This window comes from Panthera pardus, unplaced genomic scaffold, assembly GCF_024362965.1.
Source record: "Panthera pardus isolate Hobbes unplaced genomic scaffold, ASM2436296v1 HiC_scaffold_17, whole genome shotgun sequence".
Classification (NCBI taxonomy): domain Eukaryota; kingdom Metazoa; phylum Chordata; class Mammalia; order Carnivora; family Felidae; genus Panthera; species Panthera pardus.
Genome location: NW_026526732.1, coordinates 36,224,748 through 36,242,626, shown reverse-complemented (window position 1 = coordinate 36,242,626; position 17,879 = coordinate 36,224,748). Strand labels below are relative to the sequence as shown.

The 17,879-nt window shown below is 36.1% G+C and overlaps 1 protein-coding gene across 12 annotated transcripts in view; it reads right to left on the bottom strand.

Moving 5' to 3' along the window:
• The window catches only part of PTPRK (protein tyrosine phosphatase receptor type K), a 557,535-nt gene that overhangs the window by 344,587 nt on the left and 195,069 nt on the right, over window positions 1–17,879 (bottom strand). For all 12 annotated transcript variants that reach the window (XM_053904511.1, XM_053904504.1, XM_053904506.1 and 9 more), the window contains exon 3: window positions 5,694–5,965. In XM_053904511.1, the coding sequence (XP_053760486.1) occupies window positions 5,694–5,965 (272 nt within the window). The remainder of the gene's footprint in view (window positions 1–5,693; window positions 5,966–17,879) is intronic.

Here is a 17,879-nt window from a genome sequence, read left to right as displayed (position 1 = left end):
AGTTTTCATCACGCATCATTTTTGTGATTAATGATGTGCACCCAGTTAATGGAAAACAGCAGATTAGGTTTCCACTAATAGTGTTGGAAGTTATGTCTGTCTGCTTCATTTGGTAACAACCTCACTGTTCAGTAAGAAACTAATGGATGTAATCCCAGAGCAGAACTGAATTTTATGCATACAAGACAGGTCAGATTTCCAGACTGGAAAAAATTACACTTTTAGAGGTGTGCTGATCTTCAGTTGAAATTTAACACTGAGATAATGCCTCATAATGCTTTGGGTGTTTTTTTCTTCTTTTTACTTCTATTTAGTGATCAATTTGAAATCTTACAGCACTCAGTTGAGGCCTATAAACATAGGTAGAATTAGCAACTTGTAACCACAGCAAATTAAAAAAATATATAATATGAAACTTTGTATAATTAGTTTACTGAGCCGAAAAGACATTTATTGCTCTGAAGACACAGGTAAGAAAAAGTTCCTTATATATGAGTATATCACTGCAATGCTTATATCATAAGCAAAATTATGTTTGCCTGTTCGCTTTCACTATATAAAGTGTTGGCTCCAAATAACTGCAGTTTAAGAAAAACAATGTGGTACAGTGAAAAGCATACTAATCTAAAAATACAGGAATCAAGAGACAAGGATTAAAGTCCCATTTATGTCTCAAATTACTTTGGAAACAAACCTGTTGTTTTCATTTTCCCCACTATATTTTACATTTATCTCTCTTAAGTCATTTAGCAAATACTATATTGTCTCAAGTTTTATCTCTGTGTATTTCACATTTCCCATCTGGACTAGGCCCCTTAAGGACAGACCCCACATCTGATTTACATTTTTATTTCCTCTAGTCCCCAGCTAGAATGTAAGCTTCCGGAGAAAAGGGACTTTGCCTGTATGTCCCCAGGGGTTAGCATGGTGTGACCTCATGTTAATGAGCTGTCAAATAAGTAGACATTTTAATAAAAACAAAACATGAAAAGAATAACACTAAGGAGGAGGAATGAATCGGCAGAGCACAGAGAATTCTTAGGGCAGTGAAAATCATCTGCATGATGCTACAGTGACAGATACATGTCATTATACACTTGTCTAAACCCCTAGAATGTATGGCACCAGGAGTGAACCCTAAAATAAAATTAACAATGGACTTTGAGTGATTACTTCGTGTCAGTATGGGTTTAGCCACTGAAGTGAGTGTACCATTCTGGTGGGGGATGGTGAGAATGGGGGAAGCTATGGCATGTGTGGGGACAACGGGTATAGGAGAAATATCTGTACTTTCCTCTCTTAAAAAAATTAAGTCTTGAGAAAAGAAAAAGAAAAAGAAAAAGAAGAAAAGGAAAAAGAAAAAGGAAAAGAAAAAGAAAAAGAGCATGCTTTCAAAACAGAAGAAAATGCTGGGCACATATGAAATCCAATGTAGAGCTCACAAATGTTTCATTTACCCATCATGTTTATCTATCTTTTGGCAAACACATACTCTGTGTCAGACACTTTCCTATATATATAATATATATTGTATATATTCACTCACCTAATACAGCAACCCAATAAATAGATAGGTATTGTTGTCATCCTCATGTTTCAGAGAAGAAACATAGCCAAAGAAATTAAGGAATAGATTTAAGGCTGTACAACTGCTAAGGCACAGAGTCAAGATTCACCCAGGAAGAACTGGCTCCAAAGTCTATGAGCCTATACTGATCTTTGAGGTAACCAAAATTCATAATTTCACCTTTATTTCATAATTTCATATGTATAATTTATTTTTCCTTTCTCAAATAAGAGTTCGTGTTTCTTAGGGTTAAAACCTGGTATCTTCTCATTATTAAATAGCCCACAGCATAATCAATCTCCTGTTCAGGCATCTTCTATGTAGGCGTCTGGCAATATGGAATTTCTAGGAAGGGGAAACCACACTGAAGACATACTACGTCTGTTTCAGATTTTTACTTCAACAGAAAAAAGGAAAAGAGAAGGGCCAGCTTGTAAAGAGGTTTTTTTGTTTGTTTGTTTTACCTCACCTCCAGGAGTATGATTTTTATATAAATATTATCCTATACTAATTAAGGTAGTAGCATTCTGGAGCAATTTTCTTTTTGATTGTCATTGATGAAGTTGATGATAAGGAGTATATTGGAGGGATAATCAGATAGCGATGGATTAGGCCAATAAGAGATAGGATTCTCCACTAGAAATACAAAAGAAAAGGGAATTTTAAAAATCAGAAGGTTAAAAACTTCCTCTTTAAGAAGTTCTGGAAAGTGTAAAATTGAAGTTTAATAAACTGTGGAATGAGGAAGAACAGTTTCTATGCATATCATAACTCTACTCAATCTAGAGTCTAGGGAAAAAAATATATATATGCAGTGTTTCTTTAAGAATTAAAAAGTAGGTAGGCTTGCAACATAGCACAATGCAATGGCTACATTTTAATTTTTAAAAATCCAAAAAGATTCTACGTTAAGCAATAATCAAAAGTTTTTCATGCTATTTCCTAATAGCAAAAATGCTACATAAAGAGTTTACGTTGTGCTGGTTGTTTCTAATAACCTAGTATACAGGTACAACTAGGTATCTAAATGACAGAATCAATGAAATCATCAATCAAGTAATTTATTGAGCACTAAGCACATGAATAAAAATTATTCTACTCTGTTTTTTGCTGTCATTGATTGTGAAGTTTTGCAGGTTAAGGAAAACAGATGTGGAAGAAACATAATCACTTAAGTAGTGATCTATTGCTCAAATTTCAATCTGCAAGAAAGAAGCGTTTACCTATAAGTTCCAAGTTATGTAGTAATCTTTTTCTCTGACAAGAGCTCTCCAGAAAGATCTCACTGGCCAGGCTGGAACTTCCACAGGCACTTTTTGCATAGCTTGCTTAAAATAACCTAAGGAGCTTTGTCATGCAAAGAAGACTGAACAAAAGAAGCATCCAGTTCTCGATTGTGTAACTCCACATTAAAATTTAACCTTGCAGAAATGGTGCCATAAGAAAATGTTACCAGTATCAATGACTCAAAGGCAGATCTTGCAAAAAATAAGAAAAGGTAATTATATGTATACTATTTCTCAGTTGTGAAGGAACATTAGCATGATACCTAGATATATTATTTGTTGGATTTATCAAAATCCACTTTTATGTTTTCCTTTAAAGATATAACTAACAATTTGATTCCTTAGAGAACAATCTATATAGATAGCAAATAGCAAACACTGTTGAATACAGGCTGGCTGACTCCAGAAACCAAATTTTTGACAATTTCACTAATTTGTTATTTGGGCTTAAATTTATTTTAAGAAGGCTGAATCTGTTGACAGTTCTATTTGGCTAAATCAGCTTTTTCTTTTCAGTGTTAAGCTCCAATGACAGTTTCTAGTGAAGTCAGTGTAATGACAATGCGTTGTGAAGGTGACCCAGCCAATGATGACCCACTGTTATCAGAGATGAGCCCACTGATCTTGCTGCTAGTGAGTTAGCATCAATTTCATACACTTTCAGCCATGCACCTCCCACATGCAGCCCTCCTAGAGCTATGGGCCCTGGAAAAGCAGAGAGCTCTCCTAGACCAAAGAACAACATCCTTCAGTTCAGGAATAACGGAATCAACTAGTACCTGATGAAAATCCATTGAAATTCCAATAGACACATAAATTTGAACAAAGAACCTTACCTGTGGAACCATACCTAGGAAGTAAGAGGCTTTTTAATAAAATAGAAAAATCAACACACGACAAAGCAATTAAAACAAGGTATTGTGTTCCCTCCCCCAGGAATAAAGACAAGTTTAACCTGAATGTTTAACCTGAATTTAAAAATGTTCATTTTTAAAAAGCAGAAATGAAACTGTTCTTAGCTTATAAATGACTCACGGATCAAAATAAAATATACTATCTATCTATATGTATATATGTATATCTATATGTAGATAAGTTTAAATCTAAACTTATAAGTTTAGAAGTTTAAATCTAAAGACCTAACATAAAAGTAAACTTTCAAGAGTTGGTTTTCTGTATCCAGGGGCAGGTTCCCCAGCTATTGAAAATATAGGGTTCTCATGAAACTTTTCATAAACCTAAACAGGATAAAGTGAAGAAGCCATTACCACTAATTTATATGGAAAAAATTTTGAGTGTTCCCAGACCCAAAAATAATCTCTTAGCCTTTTCAGATACCTTCGGACACATCTTGCTAACAGATGCACTAAATAAATTCAGATAAAGAACAGATGCTCACAGACACAGTTCAAAGATATGGTGGCTTGATGCTAAGATGCTAGGAAGGAGCTTGGTGGGGCCCCTCACGCAGCTGGGTGGTGTGCTGCTTCCATAATGGCTAGCTGCAAAAACGAAGTCTGAGTGCTATTTTAATTTTTCATCTTTTTTCATAAAAACAGAAATCTAGGGCACCTGGGTTGCTCAGTCAGTTAAGTGTCTAACTAATGATTTCAGCTCAGGTCATGATCTCCTAGTCCTGAGATTGAGAGACTGAGCTCTATATGGGGCTCCACACTAAGCGTAGAGCCTGATTACAATTCTCTCTTTTTCCCTCTGCCCCTTCCTTGCTCATGTGTGTGCCCGCACTCTACCTCTCAAAAAAATAAATAAAAATAAACAAAAAATGTTTAATAAAAATAGGGCGTCTGGGTGGTTTAGTTGGTTAAGTGTCTGACTCTTGATTTCAGGTTATGATCTCACCATTGATGAGAAGGAGCCCCGCATCAGCCTCCATGATGACCCTGTGGAGCTTGCTTGGGATTCTCTCTCTCCCTCTTGCTCTCTGCCCCTCCCCCACTCACACTTTCTCCTTCTCTCTCTCAAAAATAAAATAAACTTTAAAAAGTAAAAATAATAAAAAAATAAAAATAAGCCACTCCTGTTCTTTTTTTTTTTTTTTTTTTTTTTTTTTTAAAGGCAGAAATCCTCTTTGGATTTCTTTTGGTTATCATAATGGTTTACTAAAACTCTACTTTAGTAAAAACAAGGTGGCATAAGGCAATGTTTCAAAAAGTAGGGGAAATCTACTGAACCTAATGGAGAAGATTACCGAACAACTCTCCAAACTGGTAAATGATCTTTTTTTTTTGTTAAACCATATAAAATCAGCCTCAAAACACATGAAGTAGATATTGATATCATTTGTTACCTGGTTTAATCATAATTAAATTAAGTATTTCTGGCAGAAAAAAAAAAAGACATGTGGACTTTTCTTTTTTGTGTTTGCTTATTTTTAAACTCCATGTAACTGACAAAAATGTAAACAATTATTCAAAACGCCTCCCCCTTAGATGACATAATTCATGAAACACTATTTTATGTATTTTCTTAAATGTTGTTGTCAGGAAGTCAGCAAACCAATCCAGTTTGAAAAGTGCACTCAAATCAAAAAGACTTTTTCTTCCTGAACAGACACATGGAAGTATGCGTTAATAAGTAGTTCGCTGCCAAACAACCAACACGTTTTGACACTAAAACTACGTTTTTCTGTATGTGGAAATGCTCTCTCTACTTTGAAGGTTTTGTGCCAATGTATTTCAACATTTCCTCAAGAATAGGGCTAGAGGAGGGCGAAAGAGATCATCTCTTATTCCAATGAGCTAGTGCTTTTCTCTAAGTATTACATACACAGTGAGAGCCAATGACATTAAAGCATAAACCAGGAAAGGTCAGATGATTACCTGATATTCATTGGGCCAAAAGGTGCTCACTGCTAGTTCAGCCCGAAGCCAGTCTCTACCCGTGAATCCAGTCACATTCCAAATTGGATTGGCAAGAGGTCCTTTATTCACCCTAACTAATATGTTCAAAGTGCCAGGATTCAACCCCTTCTGGCTATATAACAGGTAACTGAAATCAATACAGTGAGTGTCGTTCTCCTTCATTGTAGGCAGCTGAAGTCGGGCTTTTTCTCCAGGGTCATGATCTGAAGAGTCCACTATCATATAGGAACCTGAAATGACATTACATATAATAAAGCTAAATAGACATGTAAGCAAAAGGGAATATCTAATAACAGAAGAAATACTAAAAATAATACCAATCTATTTTGAGCATTAAATTTAATTCAGAAAGACTGGCTTCCAGAATGGATCCATAGAAAGATATCAAACAAGTAAGTAGGTGAATTCAATTTTTAGTAACAGATATTGTTCAAAGTACATAATACGCATTAATTCATTACTCTTTGAAACAGCCTGTTCATAAATTACTAAACTGAGGTACATTTAGTAGCTTATCAAAGTCAAATAGACTAGGTAGAGCCTGATTCAAATCCAGATCCCACTGTAAAAGTCTCCAGTCTTACTAAAAAAGATCTTTTATTACTAAACAAGCAAACGAACAAGAGGAATACCTTACTGGCCTGGTTTACATAGGGGGTACAGGCTTCCTTCTCCCTATCATAACACCATTGCAAAGAGATGGGTTAACTTAGAGTGCAGACAAAATCACTTCTGATTGCAGATTCCCAGATCATCATTTATAAAAGTGGGGTTTTTGCAACGTACTAACCGCATTGAACTTAAGTTCAGGGAATAAGGATACTTTGCAGTGTAAATCTGAGGACAGAAGTTGAAAATGTCAAATGTTTAGATCTGAGAATCCGACACATAGTGGATTTGCCTACTTGGAGCCTTGCCCACCAAGCGTTCAGCTAATCACCATTGCTCTTGGCCCCAATTCTGCCATAGTCCCTGCATATACTCCCCAGAGCAGAAAGAAACCTGGCTTGAAAATACTAGTCTAAGTCCATTCCCTTTAATTTAATAAATGTTTATTGGTTGTCTGTAGCAGGGAGGTACAGGGCATAAGGAGCCCCAACATCACAGTTCCCCCCTCAAAAACAGTCTTAGCACTAAGTATAAAAATGGGTCTTATACATCAGCTGCTACTACTAGTAGTCCAAGGACCTCTGCAGAAAAAACACCAGTTTTTTTTTTTTTTCATGTCACTGTGGATTTTAACAATTATACCTATCACCAAAATGGAAATATACCTATTTGTCACACTTCAGGTAGAACACAAATGTTATTATAATTTTTCCCCTAGGATTTCATTTTAACCAGAACATATTAGGTGTAGTGTTACAGAATCCAGTATTAAAAGGAAGACACTTGGACCTTTCTTCCTGACCAATCAACCCTGTTTCCTGTCCTAAAATACAGTAATTTTTACATAACACACCAAATACTCATTGACTACCAGTCTAACTAGTTCAATTAACTCCAAAAGCAAGTTCAAATCATGGTAGGTAAGAGGACTTTTTACTACCTAAGAAACCAAAATTTCAAATCTGACCAATTGCCATTCTAGAGTTCAGAACTCTTGTAAAGATTTCACATGATGACACTATCAGTTATCAGGCAAAGTATGGAATAAGCTTACGCTAGTGACAGTAACTGACATTACTTTCACTACATTTTTGTCAGTTTTCATTTTCTTTCATAACCTGGAAATCCTTTTAATTTTTCTTCCTGATTCTCACAGATTGCATGCACATTAACAGAATAAATTGGTCATGTATATTTTTGGAGAAATTATGTCTTTTTTTTTTTTTTGAACAGGATATCCTGGATCCCAACCCAATTTATATAAGCAGGATGTTTCTATTCTTGGTTATACTCACATTCTGAGGTCCATGCCTGATCTGCCAAGATGTCTTTCAGATTCACCATAAGCAGAGCAGACTACTAATCACTTTTAAGTAAAACCAGGCATGAGATCTTAGATAAGTTATTTAATGTTTTGGGGCTTCAGCTTCTTCACAAACATGTGACCTACTTCTCCAATGCTAGATCAGTTTTGTTTTTTTTTCCCCAGCGACATATGATGGCAGTAGTAGATTTAAATTATTTTACAAGTCTTCATCAATTATGCCTCCTGATTGTCAATTTCTTTTTTTATTAAAAAAATTTTTTTTAAGTTTATTTATTTTTGACAGAGTACGAGCATGAGCTGAGGAGGTGCAGATAGAGAGAGAGGGAGACACAGAATCCGAAGCAGGCTCCAGGCTCCGAGCTGTCAGCACAGAGCCTGATGCGGGGCTCTAACTCACCAACTGTGAGATCATGACCTGGGCCCAAGTTGGACGCTTAACCAACTGAGCCACCCAGGCACCCCTGATTGTCAATTTCAAAGTAGCACTCTCTAAATGACTTACAGGCTTTCAAATCATTATTTCCTTCCATTATAAAATAAGCTTTGGCTTTGGCATAAAATATGCTTTGTCATACATCTTAATTACATAGTGTGATATTTACCATTAAGACCATTTAGCAATTTTTACCCAGCTGCACTTTTAAGCTATGATAATGTTCTTATTAAGGAAATGGGATGAGCACAGTATATTAATTTATAGGAATTACCAATTGATCATTAGAAAAGACAAAAGTCACAAAATAAAAGTTTGTTCAAACTATTCAAGCATTTCAAGACAAGTTAATTTTTTTTTTCAGTGCCGATATTTCATTTCCATAGAATGTTCTTGCTAAATAGGCTTCTTACAATGCTACCTGACTACTGCTACATTTTCCGAGTGTTATGAAATAATATGCGTTTATTGCACAGTTCCAGAAAGGAAGAAGCAAGCAATAACACCAAAAAGCCAATCAAATACTTCTGCCAAGTGATTTCATACAGTGGCAATTTACCCAGCAGGTACCATGGAGGTAACTGCCTATTTGACATAAGAGTTACTTCCATCATCCCAAACATATAGAACACAATGCTATTCTTATCAACTCCTAAAAATTACTTCTACAGTCTCCCAGAATAACTGGCTGCAACACTTAGCTTCAGAATATTCTATAACATGCATTTTCCTCATTCTTTATGTCCTAATTTAAGCTTATTTACTATAGTTCTGTCACCAGCTAACTAATCCCTCAGGTTTCTAATAAGCATTCAGTTCTATTTAGTTGTGATTTAACTATCTCCAGACTTAATAATGAAACATCTGTGTCATACATATATTATGTACTAAATTTTAATTGATGTAATTTCTTTAACATGGCCTTACAAATATTCCTTACATTCTCTTGAGCAACGGAATTCTCAAATATATCATTTAAGACATAAAAGAAAAACTAAGCTTATAATAATATTCTTTTTATGTGTAACTTTTTTGGAGAGCATTTCGACAATGAGAATCAAAAACCTTAAAAGCGATAGATCCCCTCTGCTGGTGATGACAAATAGAAGAATGTAAATTAGATAAACAATTTGTTTCTGTACAAAAATATAGTTTTTAAAAAAAGATATCCATCTCATCATTATATTATTTAAAAAAGAGAAAAACAGGGGACCTCACTGGCTCAGTCAATAGAGCACACGACTCTTGACGCCCGTTGGGTGTGGACATTACTTGAAAAGATCTTTTCAAAACTTAAAATAAATACAATAGAGAAAACAAAAGTATTTTAAACATCCAATAACAGGCAATTTGTAAAATTATGGTAAATCAGTTTGATGAATAATTATGCAGTAATTAAAAACAAATTACTAAAACCACTGGATGGAAGATGTTCACAATATGCTAAGTAAAATAGGCAATTATAAAATATTAAAATAATTTAAAATATATATATGTAAAATAAATACAATTGTGTATGTGTTCATTTATGTACACATAAACATGCACATATGACTGGAACAAAAGAAAATATAGCAAGTAGTTAACTATATTATCAAGGGGAGCTATAAATGTCTTCTGTTTTCTTGTTTTTATGTACGTTCACTGAATGTTCTATAATGAACATGCATTAGACTTGTACTTTACAAAAAGACAGAGAGACTATGTGAATACTATCTTACCTAAGTAACATCAAATAAACAATGAGAAATATTTAGGAAACAAACATAGCTATTTGCCTTTCAAAAATAAATCCTATTTGCATCCTACAGATTAACAGCACCTTGGCTTTCAAGAAAACACAATACAAATATCAGAAACTTCTTACCTCAATTCATTAAAGGAGGGCAGTGAGTACTTACACTAAATGCAGTCTTTACTTAAAAGAATAACCAAAAAAAAAGTCCCATTTTCCTAAATGCCATAGTCTAATATCTAGATGAATAAATAATGCGCTATGAATTTTATATATTAATGAAAATTTTATCTTTGAGATACACGTCCAGGAATAGCATTAACTGAAAAAAATATAATAAATGATAAATAGGTTTCCATACTTCATCCAGAACTCCATTATATCCTTTAGTAGACTAACATAATATTTTATTAAGTCAATTCTTATTCAAAATCCAGTGAATGTGCCCTATTAATTAAATTGAGAGAGGGGTGCCTGGGTGGCTCAGTCGGTTGAGCATCTGACTTCGGCTCGGGTCATGACCTCACAGTTCATGAATTTGAGCCCTGCATCGGGCTCTGTGCTGACAGCTCAGAGCCTGGATCCTGCTTCAGATTCTCTATCTCCCTCTCTCTCTCTCTGCCCCTCTCCTGCTCACGCTCTGTCTCTGTCTCTCAAAAATAAATAAAATGTTAAAAAAAATTTTTTTAAAGAGTTTTAAACTGAGAGAGAAATGTCCACTTCTCTGGTTGGTACTGACAACCTTCCATGAACTTGCCCCCAAGCACCTTTGCCAATTCACCTCCTACAACTTCTCACCAGGTACCTTCTCCAATCTGACAGAGCTCTCACTATTTTCTCCCCATACCATGCCAGTTTTCTTCTCCAGAAGAAGAAGGCTCATGCCTCTGTAAGAAAGCGTCCCCTCCTCCCAACCCCTTGCCAATTCTGACCCATTGACCTTCCTCAGCCCCCAGTGCATGTTTAGCTCTTCCTGTCTTGAAGCTTTCTGATACACGGTCTGCCTTTCTAGTTGTGGCCCTTAATTATGGACTGCGTTTGTACAAATTTTAAATAATTTATATGGGTATTGTTTATCTCCCTCAGATGAGGGATAGAAAGCTAATTTATTCAGAGTCCCATCAGAAGAGAGAAGCCACATAGAAAATGTAAACAGCAAAAGTATACGATAACAAGTATAAACTATGAGATGCAGAAACCCTAAAGGTATAAAGAGAAGCCTAAAGAGTAACCACAATACCCAAGGAAGGAAAAAAATGTGGAAAAGGGAGGGAGTTTACTCAGAATCAGATCCCCTTAAAGAAGACGTAGTTTTGCAGCATAATGGATGGCGAAGAAGTTTGCCGGGTCACTCAGGCCAGAGCTAGTACCCAAGCAGGACACACTCCCATGCATCAGGGTGGCATGAGGTCGGGGGTGTGTTGTGTGCATGTTGAGAGGGCCACAGCAAGGTCACCAGGCCAGGGCTGGGGCCACAAGCACACAGAGACTGCGTGCCCTGTGCACATCACAGGGAAACTGACAGCTATTCAGTATTAGCATGAAAAAAATGAAAATAGAAGCACAATTCAAACAAGAGTTAAAACACCTTCCTGCTAAAATCCCTTCGGGACCGGCTACCAACAAACTACCAAACACTGTGTGACAAACTACATAGAGCAACACTGCACTAGCTATTAAGGAGAAATGCTTAAGTGGTCAAGCTTCACTATCACAGCGCAGATATTAAAGGGTGGATTCAGAGCTGCAAAAGCAACAAATTGCAAATGGGCACAGCATCGAACAAGGGCCTTATATGTAGTAGAAGTTCAATAAATACTTGCTAGTAGGTTATTTGGATGAATGAATAAAGGAGAGGGAGACACAGACTAGCTCTCAAAATATAACAACATATAACTGCTGAGACAGTACCAGTTTTACCTTTATGTGAGAGAAATTATCAGAAGATGTCAAAACAGCAGCAAAAATGAAACAAACAATTGAAACTGGTTTATGCTGTTTCCAGACAGAATCATTTGATGAAAGAGTATAATGTTTTGGAAGGACGCACTTAACATTTTTATGAGAACCACTCTTGTGTATATGAAAAACTCTCAAATAAAACAAAGGTCCTCAAATGTTTTAGTATCGGGACCCCTTTTACACTCTTAAAAATTATTCAGGACATCAAAAAGCTTTTGTTTCTGTGAGCTCTACCTGTCAATATTGACCATATGAGAAATTCAAATTACGAAGTCTCAAAAAAGATTATTAATTCTTTTAGGATTAACAATAACAAATCCATTATATGTTAACCTAAATAACATGTTTTTATGAAAATTACTGTATTTTTCAAAACAAAAAATAGTATGTAGGGAGCGCTGTTTTACATTTTTGCAAATCTCCTTCCTGTCTGACTTAATAGAAGACAGTTTCATTCTTGTTTTTAATTCTCCATTCAATCTGTTGTAATATCAGCTATCATGTAGCTTCTGGGAAATTCTACCATACACTCATGAGAAAACGAGAGACAAAAAAAGGGAAAACAATATCTTAGTGCTATTATGCCAATAGTTTTGAGCATGTTGATCCATAAAAGGGTCTTAGGGACCCTGGACCCATGCAGAGAGACAATATATATTAATATACACAATTCTTTTTATCTTTATGCTCTAAAGAGAATATTATCAGTGCTTTTATTTATATTGAGTCTACTTCACTCATCCAGTCTCTTCAGGGTATAAAGATGTACTAAATGAAATGAAAGTTTTTCCTGGAATGATAGATGGCTGGAGAATGAAAATCAAAAATGCTGAATTTTTGTACACCAATATAAAGGGTGTATTAGTCAGGTGTCATCAGAGAAACACAACCAACAGGACACGCGCACACGCGCGCGCGCACACACACACACACACACACACACACACACAGATTACATGGAATTGGTTCACATGATTATGCAGGCTAAGTGATCCAGACCAAGGATAACCAAGGACATAGTTCCAGTTGAAGTCCAAAGGCTTAATATTCTACCCTAATAAGAATTGTTGTGTGTTCTGAAGACCATTCTGAATAGCTACCAAAGCACCAACACAATGTGCAAAAGTTCTTTCTTGGCACTGAGTGAGATTTTCCTAGTAGAAACAAACAACAGGCCAGAAACTGTTGGTGTGGAAAAACCAGAGACACTATACGGTAATATAGTTCTATGCCCAGCCAGTTTAAGAAGCAGTAATCAGGATACCTGGGAAGAGAGAAGAGTGACAACTGAAACTGTGTTTTGGGGGTTCCAGCCCATCCAGGATGATGGTTTTCTTTGTGGTAAAATTAATGTCTCTTACGCATTTCTGTTGCTATTCCCATTGTGCTAACGACAGTGCCATTGCCCTATTTTTCGATGTTTCAGCTTCTCGTTACCTTTTTTCAAGCTTCTTTCCACCCCGTGTTTCTTCATCTGATTAGGTGGCAACATAATATACCAAGTGACTAAAACTAAGAACCTAGGAATCAGTTTGATTTTTTCCCCTTCCTTTACTTGCCTCTTGTAACCCATTAGCAATTTCTACCCTCTCTACTTCCAATCTATTTCCTCAATCCATCCATTTCCCTTCATCTTCAGTAGTTTATCAAACTCCTATCATCTCTCAGGAGGATGACTAGAACCACTCCTAATAGATTTCCACACTAGCAGCCCTACGATAGATTTCTACAGACAACCTGCTTAATTTTTTTCAAAACATACAATTGATCTTTTTCATCTCTACATTGCAATGAGAAGCAAATCCAAACTCTGTACGCAAGCCTATCAGCTTCAATATAATCTGGCCTCTGCCTTCCTCTCTCACATTATCTCCTACCCCTTTCTTCCCTAACTCAACATGCTCCAGATATAGTGGGCTTCCTTCTGCCCATCAAAAATACAATCTTATGACTGTCTCGCGTTGGAATACTCTCTACTCCACTGGATTATTTTCATTGTTCAGGTCTTATTTCTAACAACATTTATTGGTGAAGCACTCCTTTGTCTGTTAACCAAAGTAGTTCCTTCTAAGATTCTTTCTAATGTGTATTCTTTGTTATTTCCTTCACAGCACTTGCAACTTACTGTTTGTTTACTTGAGTGAAAAACGGCACAAAAAAATCAGTTTTCATGTATCTTGTTCATCTAAGAATCTAGAACAGTATCTGGAGCATTCAGTGTGAAGCTGAAAGATTTTTATGACAAAATCCGACCACTATTTATTAGTGTTTCCTGTTCTGCATATCCATAGCCCTTCAATAATGCTCTCCTATCTATCAAATACACAATATCTACCTGTGCATCTCCTCAGCCCTAGTGTAAACTTCTAAAGATCAGAAACTTTTTTTTCCACCTAGGACCTAAAAGAGGGATTTTTTGCACCTGTAAACTTTTGGTGAATTCAACTGAAAGCAAACAATAAATAAAGAATCTCAAAAATGGTAACTGTATTGGTTTTATTTCAAATATTAAACAAAAGGAAAAAAAATCGTGGAAACTGAAATGACTTTAAACAATATTCTCAGGGACAACTGGGTTGCTCAGTCGCTTAAGCAGCTGGCTCTGGATTTCACCTTGGGTCATGATTTCATGGTTCATGAGATGGAGCCCCATGTGGGGCTCAGCGCCGATGGCATGAAGCATGCTTAGGATTCTCTGCCCAGCCCCCCCCCCCCCCCACCGCCCACTGCCCTTCCCCTGCTTTCTCTCTCTCTCTCTCAAAATAAATAAATAAACATTAAAAAAAAAAAACCAACAGTGTTCTCAATCTTAATTCCTGAAAAGATTCCACCATTTTGGTAAGGTTGAGATAGGTGCCCTCACTTTTTTGCATGGTCTATTATTAATTCCACAAACTTCTACATTCTGCCTTAAGATTATGCCTCTCTTCTAATGGAGCTCACTCCCTATATCATATAGTTTGTTTCTAAAAGACAGACTGAGACACCCATTATAAAATGTCAGTGTGGGAAAAGTAAACTTGTCCCTCAGATTCCAATACACAGGACTGAACTTGCATCTTAGCAGAATTCTTTTTCCAACAACTTTTCTTTCCCTAAAATGTGCCTTCCATTGTCTTGGCAAAATATAAAACTGCTTCATTCACATTGTGCAGGAATAAAATTTCTTCTAATCCCTGAGAGTAACGGCTTTGTATTTGTTCTAGGTATCCAACTGAGATTTGAATCTAGAACAGCTTCTAAAACTTTCAGACACCACAAAACACTAAAAAGGTTTCACATAAAATTAGCACAACAGTTATCCTTCTTGGGAGACTAGCCTCCTCAGGGAGTTTATCAGCTACATGGTCAGGAGTTACAGACTGGACTAAACACTGTGCTATAGTTGAACCTCCATCCCCTACATCTTAGAAAGTAGAAGCGTGAATCTACCTGGCCCCTACTTTGACCACCAAAATTTTCATTTTCCTCTGTATGACACAGAAAACCTGTGCAGTATGATTATTAGAAGTGTTAATTTATATCATCTGCCTCAGCTTTAGAAAAGGCTGATTTTACAATCCGCTGTGCTTTTCTCTCCAGGGTCTTTCAAGACTCCAGTTTTCCCTACCTCCAGCCCATCTATTGAACTGCCTAGTTTTAACTTTTCTCTGTCTTAGTTTCCTTATCTTGAAATCCTTCAATCCCGGAGCTCCACTCTCAGGACTAAATGAGATTGTCTCCAAGACATGCCAAAGAACGCTGATTAAGCAGGTCCTTAATATTTGTTCCTTTGGAGATATTCATTCCTTTCTCCATCAGACAGTAGACAAAACCAAACTGGAAAATGTAGGTAAAGAACATTTTCAAAGGTAAAAAATGACGTAAGAATGTTAAGGAGTAGTATACTCAAAATCTTCTAATTCAGAGGCACTTAACCTTTCTCAACCCTTCTGTAAATTTACCACCTACTAATCCCTTTTGTCCCAGTGGGTCAACTCTTCCCTTCCAGCTCTTTCCTTCTATGCCTCTCTAACCTTCCTTTCTAACTTTCCTTTTTTTTTTTTTTTTTCCTGAAATCTCATGTAAATCTAGAACATTCTCCCCAGAAACACACATACCCCTTTAACTGACAACCGAAAAGGACCATAGAGCTAAGTTTAAGATCTCCTGTTCTAAGATTTGTCCAATTTCTGAAATCCTGGCACTCCTCCCATGGCTCTCACCCTACATAGCTTTTATGTTATGTGGTAATGAGATGTTTTAAGAAGCAGTTGCTAAAATGAAAAGCAACTTCAGAAAGAATAATCAGAGTTATACATTACCCCAAAAAGTAAGGAAGTCTTTGTCCTGTATCCAATTTTGTAACCATCACTTGCCTTTTCAAGGGAACCCAAATTGGAAAGAACAGTGAAAGGTAAGAGAAGGTTGTATAGCCTGCTGTCTCTGGAAACTGCCTAAAGATTAAATATCATACTATCAATTCCAAGTTTTTGTCTGGCTATACTATAACCCTGTTAGTAATAGAAGGCTAGAACTCAAGGTCAGTACAGAATGAGTGTACAGTGCTCTATATTTCCATATAAATAGATATTTCCAAGGTCAATATACTCTACTCCATAATCTCAGTATGTGTGAAGGTACCAAAACTTTATTTTAATATATTGGAAGAATCGGCTTTATTTTCCCTCAACATTAATAAGAGATAACAACTACTATTGAATAAACAATTGGCAAGTAATGGTCAATTACAGAAGAACTAAGGTTGAGCAAAGTTTCTCAACTGAGTTTTCAGGTTCAAGGAGAATCAAGCTATAAGAGCAGCTTAACTGGCAAACCAAGGAGTTGCTTCCTTTATCAAACTACAAGGACCACTAAAGTTCCTAACTATAATTAAAGATGCTTTGTAAAAAGCCCAAAAGTAAAGAATAACATATATTCCACTGTCATCCATAAAAAAGCATATTCCTAGCTACAAAATGGTTAAGAATTCAGGCTCTGAAGTCAGAGACCTGATTCCACAGCCTGGCTCTGACATTCCCCACCCCAACCATCCAACTCTCCTCTATCATTTTACTGATGAGAATCTGAGGCCCAGAAGAGATGAGTATTTTAGATATAACAAAAATACTGTTTGAGAAGATTGTTGTGGGGATTATAGAAATGGGAAATAGCAAAGTAAAAACATGTTTTTACTTTTTTGTTGTTTACAAAGTATTATCTGAACCAAAAATCTGTCCACTTGTTTTTGAAAATAGTGCCTGTCTTAGAACCCAAGACAAAGGAAAAGAAAACCAAAAGAGAATGAGAGGATAAAATCTGAGAAAAAGTAAGAAACTGAGTACACAGAAATGAAGAAGAGAGTCCAAGTGAGAGGAGAAAAAGACAAACTGTTTACACTTTAAAATCTAAGATATGGAAAGATAAGAAAAAAGAGGGAAGAACAGAAAGACAAAGTGTTTACACTTTAAAATATAAGATATGGAAAGGTAAGAAAAAAAGAGGGAAGAGCAGGGTGGTAAGGTTTATATTTATTTTCTATCTCCCCAAGTAGCTTTGTAAACTATCCAAATATGACGAAAATCAACTGAGGCCTAGGAACTAAAAAGGTAAAAAAGAATGGTTTCATCACCTCAAATGTAGAGATTGGTGGTTTTGGTCACAAGATGGTTAATCATCTATAATTCAAGAATTTAATATAAAATAAAATAACACGAGACCCATTAATTAATTATTGGCTCTCCTGAGCCTGCATTAATTTAAGGTAGCTTTAGTGGAATTAGGGGTTCCCAACACTAGAGCAAAGTATAATACTGGATCCTATCACTGTACTTTAGGATAACCTATTCTGTCTCTGATCCAGCTGTTATTAAAAACAAACAAACAAACAAACAGACAGACAAACACACCTGACTGGTTGTGAAATACCATATTAGCTAATGGTGAGGGGAAACAGCATACAAATTCTTCTCTGACTGTTGCCACACAATTAATTCAACTTCCTCTTGGCAAATATAATCACCCAAGGATATTCTTCCAACAAAACATTCCTTTTACACACAAGCAGAAAAGCTACATCATGCAAGTGACCTCCATTCC